This window comes from Hyposmocoma kahamanoa, unplaced genomic scaffold, assembly GCF_003589595.1.
Source record: "Hyposmocoma kahamanoa isolate Upper Pololo Valley unplaced genomic scaffold, ASM358959v1 86, whole genome shotgun sequence".
NCBI classification, from domain to species: Eukaryota; Metazoa; Arthropoda; class Insecta; order Lepidoptera; family Cosmopterigidae; genus Hyposmocoma; species Hyposmocoma kahamanoa.
In genome coordinates, this window is record NW_020654289.1 from 11,456,263 (window position 1) to 11,471,372 (window position 15,110).

The 15,110-nt window shown below is 33.9% G+C and overlaps 1 protein-coding gene across 6 annotated transcripts in view; it reads right to left on the minus strand.

Annotated features, from left to right (window-relative positions):
• LOC113234673 (GRAM domain-containing protein 2A-like) overlaps positions 1-15,110 on the minus strand; it is a 90,204-nt gene that overhangs the window by 19,084 nt on the left and 56,010 nt on the right. Inside the window, exon 1 of one of the 6 annotated variants that reach the window (XM_026470106.1) lies at positions 1,595-1,710. The exons of the other annotated variants lie outside the window; for them this stretch is intronic. Within the exon in view, the coding sequence (XP_026325891.1) occupies positions 1,595-1,662 (68 nt within the window). The 5' untranslated portion in view covers positions 1,663-1,710. Of the gene's footprint in view, positions 1-1,594; positions 1,711-15,110 lie in introns of those variants that run through there. 6 annotated transcript variants of the gene reach the window in all.

Sequence of the window (15,110 nt, forward strand, 5' to 3'; positions counted from 1 at the left end):
AGAACAGAATATCATCCTCTAAAACATAGTTTCCCAAAGTGGTCCCTACCGCCCCCCAGTGGGCACTCATGCTGTCTACTGGGTGCAGTATTTGAAAAAAAAACGTGAATTATCTATATAAACAACACTACATTGTTCCCTTGTGATTTTTTTGCGTTAACTTAATATAAAAAACACGTGTTTTCAATTATTTTTATGGTGTACATTTTTTTCTCGCCTAAGTGAGAGTTTGGTGAGCCAAAAAGTTCGGGAACCTATGCTCTAAAAGATCAGGAAAAAAATTTCAACATCGCATACAAATAATACCTCAGATGATGTTTGTGGTTGTAGTCGTCACATACATATTTTAAACGTACTTTGTTAACACCTCACACATAATCGTGGTGTATTGATGGTCCTTATTCCCTGTCAATGTTGGCATAAAGAACCTTTAAATAAGAAATATTGCAATGTTATTTTACAAAAAGTTCGCTTCCGCTACCTATGTCCATATTTTTTTGGCACTGTTTTTTCACTAATGCGCCATACAACCAAGACTGAGGTTCCTATTCCAGAAATCTACTCAATGCTCAAGTCAGGATTTGAGCAGACTCGGTATGATTTCAAGCACTGGAAATACGACCCTAATGGCAAGGACTTGAGTATGATATGTCTTGAGTATATAGTGCTTTGAATCATACTCAAATTCTGATTTGAGCATTGAGTACAGTCCTGGAATACGACCCTGAGAGTAATTTTTCTTGGATTCCATTACAAAATGTCTTCGACAGTGCTTCTTACTATTATTCTTGATTTTTCAGGAGATCTGGTAAAGAACGCTGGATGTTTGTCAGCGGTTTTGTACAGTTGAAGAAGGTTATCGATGAAGATTATTCTAGGGATTTAAATAAGCTTGAGTGGTTGCACACTAAAACTTTTTTAGAATATAGAGTAGAGATCTGCTCTTTCATCAACCGAGTAAAACAATCACATATTTTTAAATAAATAGAAACAATTTTTGTGTGTCCAGCATTGTAATATAGCGTGAGATACTGCTATTCTCGCATAGAGATCTCGCGCAAATCACACCCTATCGTGCTAGCCCTACTGTTTTCAAAAATCCCCTTTAGACCCAACTCCTGTGCTAGTCATATATACGCTTAGTAATTTTGACTACTTATATAACCTACCAATGAGCAAAGGCTCAATATTGGAAAATCTACTTTAATAAGTGTAGTTTTATGATTATACTATTCAATGCATGTTAGTAAATAAACTATGTTTCTTCGCAATATATTATTTGTTAACTATGTAAGTATAACAAAGTATGTTATTGTCAAAATCTGCCCCATTTTTTTTATTAAATGAGTAATGAATTATGAAAAACTTATCTACCAGAAGAAATTTAGAAGCTTATTCTGTTACTGAATATTGGCCTAGAATACTAAATAGTACTGTCATTAGATAAAGTTTTGAGTAAAACTAAATTAACCTTCAAAACTTTAAAACTGTAGATAACTATGTATCAAACCTTATCCATATTCATAAATGGCCAAAAAAAGTCTTTCGTATTTGAAAAAAATAAAGAATCTTAAAACATATAATCGAAACTCACCCATTGTTAACAACGCCGCTTTCACCACTCGATTCATCGGAATATTCGAAGGAAGCGTTATCCACCATTATTCAAGATATACAGGAAAGCATCTTAGAACTCATCATGTATTTGTTCCAAATTCTAAAAATACACCACAATTTTATATACTTATGGCCAACACCTCAATTTACTCATTGTAACACTGTAAAATTCACCGCAAAACCTAACACCCGACCACAGATGCTCTGTAAACCAACTATACTCGTAAAGAAATATGGAAACTATAAAAGTAATATCTGATATAAATTTATTATTGCCAATTGCTATACCAGAAGGAATAAAAAATATGAAAATTTAATTTACATATTAGATATATGTATATATATCTAATATGTAAATTAAATAAATATCTAATATATATATATATATATATATGTGTGTGTGTGTGTGTGTGTGTGTGTGTGTGTGTGTGTGTGTGTGTGTGTGTGTGTGTGTGTGTGTGTGTGTGTGTGTGTGTGTGTGTATAAATGTGTATATATATATATATACACACATATACATTACATATGCAATTACATTAAGAGATAATGTTATCTATCATATCGTTTTAAGCCAACAGGTGCGTAGTTTGATTAGTCATTAATTACATATAAACACTGTCATGTGAAAACTATTGATATAGAAGTAGGACAACGTAGCGTAGGACAACGTAGCAAATCACATAAGACGTCACCATTGAAAAAAAATACTCATAGACAAATCACGTACATTACGAATGATCCATAGCACCAAAGCGCAGAAAGCGTATGCAGTCCGCATGCTGTTGCAATAATGTATGCCAACTTTACTGCACGCCGACTGCTCGTTGTTTGCAAGTCAGCTTAACAGTGAATAATTGTACAGTTTCGATATAGCTATACCAACAGGACGGCAACCATAAATAATTGAGTTACTTACACTCATATCAAAACCTCCCACACCTTTCATGTAACATGTGCGGATAATACAAAAGGGCAAACTACGAACCTGATACCGTAGCCGATTAACACACAAGCCAAATAAAATACAATTGTAGACAATAATATGAGTGAATGAAATTACTTAGTTTCACTGTGAATACACTAGTCAGTCGCAAAGTTTCGAACACAGATTCAATCAGGTAATAACAAGATTGAGAATTGTTTAGCGTTCCAACTCGTATTCCAGACGTCAGAAGACAAAAACCATTGACATAATTGTACTCACAACCACTTGGAGAAAAAACATCGAAGAAATAATAATCTCATCAATACTAGGTAATAAACATGAGTTGACTCTGAGCGCGTTCACGGGAATAACTGTTCGGAAGCGTGTTCTTCTATCTAGCAAAGTATAACATATTGATTGTATATCGGCTACGAAGTAATTTATCGCAGTCGAGCGATAAGATAACGACCTTCAGCGGGCGGAGCCATTACAAAATTGAACGCTTTCTGGGATTTTTCCAATCGCGAAAGTGATTTTAAGCTATTTTTGCAGTAACAGTTGAACTCATCAACAAATACGAAGACAATCTCGAAACCACAACAAAACATATACACAAGTACTTACACTGGACTTGATGTTAATGACATTACCCAGGACAGTAAGAAAAGACAACGGTTCCACTGAGTAAAGAATGCTGACGATAAATTGGTATTTTGTATAGACACCACAACCGAATTCGATAGAATAGTGTTGAGATCAGTTTACGTAACGGCGTTCGAGGAAACCATGTACTACGGGTAGTGATTGCGAACTGTGAGTGGTTGAACAATGAACGGTACAGTGCGATGCTAGCCAGACACTGACGGCAAATATACCGCTTGTAGCCAAGTAAAGAGCCATCGTTTATAAACACGTCGTATGGTCAGCGGAGACAATGGACGTAAATCAAGTATTTCTATTAAAACACATAATACAATAATATTATAACACAGATCTGTGCTTGACTACTGCGGTAATTATACATCACTATGACACGGAAGTAATAGTTCTTCAGAACTTGCATGAAAAATATCATAAATTCAAGTACTTAAAATTACGCAAGATATTGAGTAACTAAATTTCTTTCAACGCATATATTAATGTAATGCTAATTAATTAGTATGTATTGTAATCTACTAGTTACGTAGATTAAATAATTTTCACATTTCTCGTAATTATTAAATTATAAAGCGATATTCCTTCCGTTCTATTTAAGAACAAGACTGTCGAACTCATCTTAAAATTTTATACGCAAACCGCATATTCAAAATAAAACAATGAACTGTTGAATGTTTATCTTTCCTATTATGTCGTCATTAAGTAAATATTCAATAAACAATTATCAATAATAATAAAGACGTTTTCACGATCTAAAGGGGCATTTTTCATTAAAGTTCATAACTCAGCTCTATAAATTAAACATAATTTGTGTCACAATTATAAAGAAAGAAATTTACAGAGCTCTCTTACCGCTTCAAACTAAGTCATCGTCTTGTCAAGTAGAAAAATGAGATGATTTTCAGCCGCCACGTAGGGCAATGACCGCCATTATAATTTTAAGGTAATTATTACGTCCGTAGTTAATCATTACGTCCCAATAGCCTTTGTAACCAATTCGAAAAAATATATGAAATATAGAACTGATGCCCAATAAATTGTTTATCTCATTGGTATTTGCAATTTATATTTTTTTATTGAAACTTTTTCCTACACTTGCAGGTTTTCGACTTTTGTCTTTAAAGCGGGAAAACTTATAACATAAAAAGGAAATTTGGAAACGTGATTAGGAAGAGGGAGATAGAGAGAAAATATGGGTTAGACGAGGTAATATACTGGTATTAAAAGGAACTTACACTTGTACGGGAAAACATCAAACTGTCAGTTATCATCGTTACAAACAACACTGCAGACTCTAGCGCCAATATAACAGATAAGTTGGATGGTTCATAAACGACCGTGGTGTCTTATAGGTCATTCAGATTCAGAGTCAGATCATTGTTAAACCTCACCGGGGGCGAAATAGGTTTCTCTAAAGCCAGAATTCATCTTTGATTCGATATTTTTTATGTCCTGACAGTTTTTAACGTTCAATGTGCACAAATCATTAACTTGTATGTGGCTGAAACTACCCCTAACGTTAACCCGAAACGTAAAAAATAAAATGGTAACGGCTACTACTATCCAATCAGCCGCCGCGCCGCTGTTTTCATACGTCTGCAGCATTGGGATGCGCCTATAATATATATAAATTTAGAAATGCAGATTAATAATGCATACCAGGTAGCTGATATAATTAACTGACCTGTGCACTTTTAACGTCGTGTCGCGTGCGCAGTGAACAGATTTTTGACAATTTCACGACTTTGAATGAAAGATACTGTTCACACAAATTTTCTTAAAAAAAATTGTGGAATAGACTCCTGTTTTTGAAGAGCATTGAGCATACTTTTGTCTTTACATCACATTTCAACTTTTTAGAACAATATAAATATATCGATAAAGTAGGTTGTCAAAATAAAACAACACGTAGGTAAGTAAGCCGCAGTTTTACATGAAACAGGCTACCTACATTCGTGTGTGTAACATCTCAACCAGGTATTTATGTATTTACAAACTAAGTTTTCACGGGAAACTATTACGCGCCTACGTACATAAGACTTTATTGTTGTTTATTTTAAGTAAGTCAAAATTACTGTATTACACAATATCGTGTTAAATACACCGAAAAGCACGACTTTTTGCTTGTTTTGGCGAATCTTACAGATAATGGAAAAAAGGCGAATTTATTGAATTAATCACAACATATTCATTATTAAAAATAGTTGCAGCAATCATCGTGCTTGATAGGCTCAGCTGGAAACAAGTTACATTATCACTTTAAACAATATTTTGTACATTTCAACCGCCTTTCAATAGGCTTGAGTTGTTCATGAACTAAGAACTATTAGGAATTAATTCCTGACACTGACCGAAAGGAACTAGTTCCTTGTGCATGGTCTTTTTAGTTCACCTGTCTTTTTAGTTCAGTCGGAATGGGAGCTGTTTGTGGCGCCACAGACGCGAGATCCTATTACTACACCTGTCTTTTTAGTTCTTTCGTACTTTCAGTTCACACACGCGAAACGAGATGGTCCGAACTAGACAATTAATGGACTATGATTGTTTTAGTACACGTTCGAGTGAGATGCACGATTAATTTTTTGCCGTTTAATAATGTATTAATGTATAATGTATTTATTAAATAAAATTTTAATGTAAAATTTAAGAAAAAATAAAATAATTGTAAATATGAAATATATTTATTCGAAAAAAACAAAAGTGCCTATAACAATAGCAAAGAAAGAAAACAATAAAACATTCCTATTTAAATCTATAAATCGTTCGTACGAATAATTGCATTCCGTATCTTTCAAAGACCGAAACGGTTCCTATTCCCTTCCAATTTCCAGATCCCACTGAATTAAGGAACAAAAAGAACTAAAGGAACTACAAGACCGAATTAATTCATTTGTCGGAAGGAACTACTTGGGATTGCTCCATCTTTAGAGGGAGTCATTCCAATTAGATAGAGAGTCTTTAGACCGAGCAGGCACAAGTCTAGTTTTCGATGTAAACTATTATTATACAATATGCGACCCGAACCTAAGGCTTGCGAGGCGACATGGGTCCAACACGTAAAGGCCTCAATTATAATTATTAAGGAAAAGTCATTCTATCATTTCAATCGTGAATACACCCGGAGATGGTTGCTACCGGTTTCTGTAAAGATGTTATTGATAAATGAAAACTAATAATTACCAATGGGAGTTTGATAGGTCAATTTTGAGATGATTCCGTACTCTGCATGTCACAGGAAGAAAGGAGGGACCGAGTATAGTTTGCTGTCGGTACATACACGGATAGCGCGGGTAACATCAATAATATTTGCGTTGATTGGACAAATGGGAAGCAACTAGCGCAATTCACTGGCACGAGTCGCACGTGACGTAAACTTTACATTATAATATGTGGTCTGTGTTATAATATGTTTACGCATGCCTATATATCAGTACCAATTTATTGGTAGCCAACTACACTGGTAACCTGTATATATGATATATATACATTAGACATGAAAAGGAAATTTATGTGCTGTACAAAACTTTCTGTGACATTATTTCCTCGCAACGTTTTGCTTACGAGTAGTAGCACCCAGCTAATTCTACTTTTTTTGGCTTCTGCGTATTGTCATATTTATTATTTTTTCATTACATCAAATTCACCATAATTCTGCTCTTTCAAAGTTAGCAATTTGTTTATGTTATACCTACCGATTTTTTCTAACAGGATAAAGAACAGTATGGGAAGTTATTAAGAAATTGTAAAATACATTTTCGACTCCCTAGCTCGGAAAGGCGTTCTTTCTTATTACAAATCTGCGTGCAAAAGCGTTTTTTGCACGCTAGCGTGGAAAACGTTTTAGGTATTCGAACTTGACAATGTACTGTGGTGCACCTAACTTTTTCTTTCGTTGAAAAAAAAAGATAATGACAAGTTCAACTTCGCGATTTGTCGTACATTTACTTATTTATGGAATATAAATCCGTTGGTATATTATATTCTTATTATTGTTGCATTAAATTGACAATGATAACAAATTACATTGGAAACAAATTGTTAATTAAATTATTCTAATTCGTCGAATATCTAATATAATTTCAATAATCACTTGATCACACAAAATAAAAGTGAGGTGTAAATTCAGAACACATCCGAAGATAAACTTTTTCTTTTAATTAAAAAAAAACTAATGTTTTATAGGTCAACTGTTTTTCTATCTAATTTAGGTTTGTATTTCCTGTAATTTGACATAATATAATTTTTATGTACTGTGATATCTTGGTAAATAAACATCTTGATATTGTCTCTGAATTTTTGTAACTATCTATATTAACTAACTGTAATATATTTTATAACATATTTGCTCGTAAAGTGGGTGAAATCACACCAATTTCAATATCGTAATGTATTTCATTACGCACTTGTGCGTTATTGTAATGTAAAACGCACAAGTGCGTTATTGTAATGTAACATGCACGGTTTTTTAAGATGCCTCGTCTAAAAATGAACGATACTTTTTTAAATCTTCGCAAAGAGTTTTTATGTTAGAAAAGTGGTCAATATTTTATGAATAAAATTAACTTTGGGAGATAAAATATAGTAAATAAACATTTAATTCTTTCATTTAATTAATTTCGACAATAAATTACCACCATTTATCTGTAACAAAAACACAAAAATATTAATTTACTTTATTAGTAATACTGGCTATTTTTATACCTTTGCCTAAAAAAAAACGTTGATGCGCGCGCATGGCTAATTTGTGGACAAGTAAAAATTATTTCGCGCGCTTTTTCTTTTCGCTGTATTGTTTTTATTTGAAAATGTCGTCAAGTAGTGATAAATTTATTAATTTGACACCGCCACAAGTCTTAAACGCAGCGAAAAAGGCTACTCTAAGCCTCTTACCTGAAAAATCAACCGATAGATACTTACAAACGTATCAAAATTTCATCATATGGAAAACAAGCAAAGATGCAAATTCATTTTCAGAAAATGTGTTTTTAGCCTATTTCATGGAACTTTCTCAAAAATATAAGTCAAGCTCATTGTGGTGCTACTATTCAATGCTAAAAAGCACTATGAAAACAAACCATGGTATTGATATCAAGTCATACTCCAAGTTGATAGCATTTCTAAAAAGACGCTCAGATGGCCATGTAAGTAAAAAGTCGAAAGTATTTTCGGCTGACAATATCAAGAAGTTCCTAAAAGAAGCTCCGGATTGGCGATATTTGGCAACAAAGGTCAGTTGAAACTAAATAAAAAAAGTTATTAATTTCTTTCACTTTCGTATTTCTTTACAATATAGGTGCTTATACGTTCTTTTTATATCGTTTCAGGTTGTATCAATATTCGGTATAAATGGTACATGTAGACGTCAAGAGTTGGCAAACATAACAACTAATGACGTCGAGAACCATGGGCGAGTTCTTCTTGTCCAGGTCAAAAACACAAAAAATAAAATTCCAAGGTCGTTCACAATACAGGGGCCTTTTTACGACGTAGTGAAGAAATACGAAGCACTTCGTTCAACAAAAGCTAATTCCAACAGATTTTTTCAAAATTACCAAAATGGAAAATGCACTAACCAAGCCATTGGCATTAATAAATTGGGAGCAATGCCGAAAAAAATTGCCACTTTCTTAAATTTGCCTCAAGCACATGAATACACAGTGCACAGTTTCAGAAGGTCCTCGGCTACATTGCTCGCCGATTCAGGTGCGGACTTATTGACACTAAAACGCCACAGAGGATGGCGGTCAAGCAATGTAGCCGAAGGATACGTAGAAGACTCGATAAGAAATAAAGAAGAAATTAGCTCTCGCATTACAAGGAACATAAATTTGGAGTCAAGTGTTGACTTTCAACCATCTACGAGCACACACGCGTACATTCCACCATCGTCGCCGCAGCCGCAACCGCCTCCGCCGCCGCCACCGACTGCAGAACTCTGTGGTCTCGTTTCTCCTACTTTCACTCAAGAGAGTGAGAGAGAGACTGGGGAGATTGTAACTAATAATAATAACTTGACAACATTAAAAATGACAACTGGCAACGTAACAATCACTTTTAAAAATTGTTCAAATTTCTATAACTGCTTTAACAAGTAATTAAAGATTTATTCGTTTAAGAAAGTCAGAGAGAGTCTTATTTATTTCCTCGCAAATATGTTATAAAACGTCGTATGACATACGTGCGCTTTGAAAATTACAGTAATTTTCAACTTACCGCACTTATATCATAATGTACTAAATGAATATTAATGATAATTAATGCTATTGTTATACATTAATAATATGGAGTTATTAATGTAGCCATTTATTAATATTTTACATTTATATTATACATTAATTAACAATATTTATATTCATTTGTTTAAGAATACAGATTTACACGTTGAACATCAAAATAACGGTAAGGTCTTAGCGTCTAACTTTCGAGATAACCTTTTATCTTTGTTAGTATCCACATAGAATGTTTATTACGTAACCTCATTATTTTGTAATAATATTTGTGTAACTACAATAACTGCAAGAATATTAAAGTTAATGTAATGTGTGTATGTAAAAGAAAATATAATAATGTTTTGAGATAAATATGAGTTTGATTGTGAAGTCATTTATTTAGAAAACAAACAGTAGCAAACGACCTTAGATAATGTCTTCGTCAACTTAACCACTACCACAGGTAAAAGAGTACACTTAGTTACACGTTAAACTACATAAACTGACAATGTAAATGTAAGGAATAATTTACAAGAACATATTTTTACAAATAACATTATTTTTGTTGGGACTTGTGGCCGAATTTACTGACATAATATAACGACACTAATATAAATACATTTTATGCAATACATATTACCAAATAGTTTAGCAAAAGCTACAGTCGTAGAACGCTGGTGTACCTGCAAGGTTTGTAAACCTTTGAAATGGACTTACAGAACGCCAAATCTATCAACACTTCAATATAGATATATTGAAGTATTGATACGCCCAAAATCGTCAACATATTTTTTTGTGATACCAAGTGACGGGACCAACATGTCGTGCGCCTGGTGGTAAGGGACGCGCCTGTCCATAACAGTTGCAGTGTCATTCAGAGCTTTAAATCGCAAAGATCTGAGGGACACTGCCACTGCGCCCGTCACCCTGAGACATTAGTTTACGGGTCGTATTCCAGAACTCTACTCAATGCTCAAGTCAGGATTTGAGCAGACTTGAGTATGATTTGAAGCACTGGAAATACGACCCTAATGGCAAGGACTTGAGTATGATTTTCAGTGCTCACTGCAATACTCAAGTCCTGACTTGAGTATAGAGTAGAGTTCTGGAATACGACCCCGAAAGTCCCTTGAGCCCATAATTTCACCAAGCAACCTTTTCAAAATCGGAACGCAGTAATGCTTACATCATTGCTTGTCGGCAGAAGTAGGTAAGTTGGCAATACTTCCCTGGACGAACGCTTGCACAAGGAGTGCTGTTACCACTTATTTACAGAATAGAAATACATATATGTTACTGTAGAAGCCCGAACTACGGTAAAACCTAGGATTTTCCAGTAAAACCTAAGATTTACGACGTCTCAATGGTAACGGTCTGAATAGTTCGTGATCATCGTTCTTTTCGAACATTTATCACTATTCACATATTTTTATATTTTTTATATTAATATGTAATGAAGCTTCATTTGCATCACGCGACTTTTAAAATAGTCGAGCGTTTTAGACGAGTATGTTTTCATAATATGTGTGTGTATCCATACTCAACATAACGTTTGAGGTCATTGATCCATAATTGTTTGATCAATAACCCGACTTATAGTTTTGACTATAACTAGATTGCTAAATACAACATATAACTAAACACGTGCCGCTAGTTGTTGTTAAGGAGCGGACCTTTTTAGAAATGGAAAACTATGATGGTTTGATAATCACGCCTATGTAAAAGTAACAGTATTAAAGCCGTATTTATATTTTCATTACTTTTACATTAGTAGATGTTGGAAAATATATGCGGGCTCTTTGCTCATCGCCATTTTTGGCACGCCTACGGTTGACAATACAAATACAAAACACAAAGTTATTTATTTCTCCTCACAAAGCTAAATGACACATATTAGCAATAAGGTACTTAGTTAGTTACATTTGCGGGAGACTGGAGCCTAAACTAGGTCTAGCCTGTATGATATGTCTCCAGGCAGCCACCCCGCGTATAGTACTACACATCAAGTGGATAATGGAGAGACAAGAGAGACTACATTAAACAGTATGTTATATTAACCTTAGAGCCAAGTCCAAACTCCTGGTACCCACGATTTCGTTTAATCATGGCAAACGACCCTTTTATGGGAAACTATATATGTATTTACAATATGATTCCGGAGCACTTAATAACAATAATTTGAAATAACGGTAAGAACCTCTTGAATGATCTCGCATCTCTTTGAAACTTATACCGCTTTCTCACATAGCAGGTATTACAATGATTCCATTTTTAAATTATTGATAGATGTAATGAATACCCTTCCAGTGAAATCGCCTCAAGCACGTCACTTGCTCTCAATCTTTGTTCACTACCAGCCAGTATCCTCAGCCAGTGTTGCCAGGGCTACTGTTTTAACAGTAGATCTACTATTTTTGGCTGATTTCTACTGTTCTACTGACAATTAACAAAAATCTACTGTTTTTAAAAATTTGTTCTATTATAATAGATCATGACTTAAACAGATTTCTGCCCACATTTAATAGTTCAATGTGCGGTGAAGATTCAGTCAGTGATTGACCGATTTAGCAAGTGCAAGTAAAATAAAAAGTTTGAAGGTATGTTTTGGCTCATGTTTGTAGTTTAGAATTAACTGTAATTACACCCGCCATATATTTTCTAACCCAGAATGATCTATGGTTAACAGCGAATACTCGATGATGGTTAGCAATTAAAATTCCCGCTAGGGGTTTTAACAAATACAATTTTATTTTCAGTTGTCAATATTGTAAGATAACATCAAAAACATTACACGCAAGAAGAAAAAGTTCTTCAGACAGTAATGTAAAAATGACCAATCAATGTTTGAAAAAACTAGATTAAAAGTGTTTGAAGGTAAGTTCAGCATCTACAGTTTCCTTTTCCGCAATCTACTGTTTTTTGTGTGCAATATCTATGGTAATAGTCGTCTTTGGTAATACTTTTACCATATTACTAAATCAGACATACGTTATGAGCAATTAATATTATAATAATAAAGTCATTTATTATCCCCCAACACGTATATAGGTAATACAAGTAAACGATCGAATAACATTAGATATGGGGGAAAGGAGTCCAAAGTAGGTAAATACTGTGCTTGTTATGGTACTCCTGGCTCTCCTTCTCGGTAACAGTACAGTTATTTGATACAAAATATAATGTATAAAAGGTATAAATAATCTTTATATGTATAATTGATGGAATTAAAATCAAACAAAATACACCCACCGTTTCTAGTCGGGTTCGTTATAGAGAATCAGATTTATAGGTTTGTTATTCAGTACGACACTGTTTGTCTGGATGTAAAGTTTAAAGTTTTCAATATTTAGGTCTATTATATAATGTCGTTCGTACTCTGATGGAGGTCTCCAAAATAGATGAATTGCGTTTTTTGTTTTCTTTGAAACTTCATAATATGAATTGTCAATTAATCAAATTATCATTCTGCCAATTCGGTCTTTTTAGCCCTGCTGATAATTTTGTCGCGTTTTGAGTGGAACCAACATAAATAAAAGTAGTTGTATTGATGAGTACAGTCCCCTACTAAAGTAGTATGAAATAAATAATTATCACCCTGTCTACATGCACTTTTTATTATTGACGAAAAGTTATCATGAATATCTTTGAAACAAAGGCACGCAATCACTGCGTTGAACTACAAATATACCTCACTCCTCCGTAGACAAAGTTCATAAGCCTTTGAATTCTCCAAGCTGTTTGCTCATCAGTCTCACCAGGCGACATTCTCCCATATCACAATTTAACTTTACTTAAACACTTCACAAATTTCTACTTCGCAAAACGGAACACAGAATATTTTAAATTACATAAAAACACGCAGCGGTTCTCATATCAAATCTGAATGACTTGAGTTATAACAAATGAAGTCGATAGTTTTTTCCGCTAACGTATAAAGTTATAAGAATTGGTATTTCGTTTTTAAATATTATTAGTAATACGTACGTCACTGTACGAACAGTAAACACGACTGATTAGGATACGCCCCGAACATCGCTTGTAATAGCCAGTGTAGATAATAACACAACTTCCTAAATTATAAATTAGTAATTATATAGGGTGATACCAAAAATTTGGCGAAATTTTTAGGAGGTGATTCTACAAAACAATATTTGCATTGCTATATAGGCGAGAATTAGTATTAAATCTGATTATATCCATTCTCCAAATTTCTCTACACGTGTACGATTTTAAACGAGCCATTCTACGCACCAACTATATTTGTTATGTGAACTCATCTGAAATCGCGGGTAATCTCAGCTATTCCGTACTAAATATAACCCAAATACATGAAACATTTTGATGTCTTTTTTCATAATAACATGTGTGTGTATAAAATCAATGTGTAGCACATGTTCCAAGAATAATTATATCGAAAATTGACCAATATTACGAAGTAACTTTAATGATCTGCCTGAGCCTCCGATCAAGGTCGAACGCGGTAACATAAACCAGTTTTTATAGATCCTCTGGTTTCCTCTGATTCGGTATTAAGATAGATTGTGAACTGTTCATGTCATCTCCGAATTATATCATCGGTGTTTTGTGGAAAGGGCGAAAGCGCCATTTCGAAACCATTTTTTCAGGGTAGCATGTACTTTTTCACGACTAAAATATTTTACGTCCTGTTTTAAATTCAATTTTCAAACTTATATAAGACCAAAAATTGTATTTTAAAACAGGATGTAAATATTTTAAAACAGTCGTTAAAACCTAAAACATGCTACCCTGAAAAATGTTTTAACAGAATGATGGAATTATTAAAAAATAATTGTTTCTCTAAATAAAAAGGCTCGAAAGAAGGCTCTTTTTTCTAGCCAAGAAAAATTCCTTTACTCTGACTGGACTCGAACCAGCATCTGTAGCCATATCGGGGCCATCGCCCTTACCAAGTAACTTGACCGAGTCAGTAGATCCTATGAAATTATCTACGTGCTTTCATAAAAAATAACATGGTAATAAAAACATCATACATACAACAAAATAAATAGCCTTTTGTCTTATTCTTATTAATGTGGTGAATTCCACAAAGAAAGTATACTCCGATTCGTCGTATTATCATATTGGTAAAAAACTATATGTAAGTAGACTACACACGTTTCATCTTTATCGATATCGATCAAGATTGAACTGAGTGGATGAAATGTGCGAAAGGTATAAAAATATTATGAGGTTTTTCTGTATGAAGGTCATCCTCAGGTAAGACGGTTGGATTTGGAGTTTAGATCATGTCGCGGAGTTTTATGCTGCCAACACAAATATTGTTTAACGCTACTATTATACTCTAAAACGCTGACGATTGGGTGGTGGCCCAACGGTTTGCACTGTGAGCATTGGATGAGGAGGTTCCGGATTCGATTCTCGGTAGAATCAATTTGGAAAATTAACTTTTCTAAATTTGATCACCGTTTTTTACTATTGGAATAGTGAAACATATTCATGTTTGCAAAATAGTTTCAGACGAGGAAAAGACGTTGTTTGAGAGAAAAAAATAGCACTTGCTGCGCAAGCTAATGTGAGGAATGCTTTCAGTATGCCACGGTTTGGATCTATCGTAAACATGATACAGCCAAGGCTGGTCCCTTTTTGTTCTCAAAACATGTTCAGATTTTAAAGCTCAACATAATGCATTAATAAAAACTTGTGAAAATTAAACAATTAAG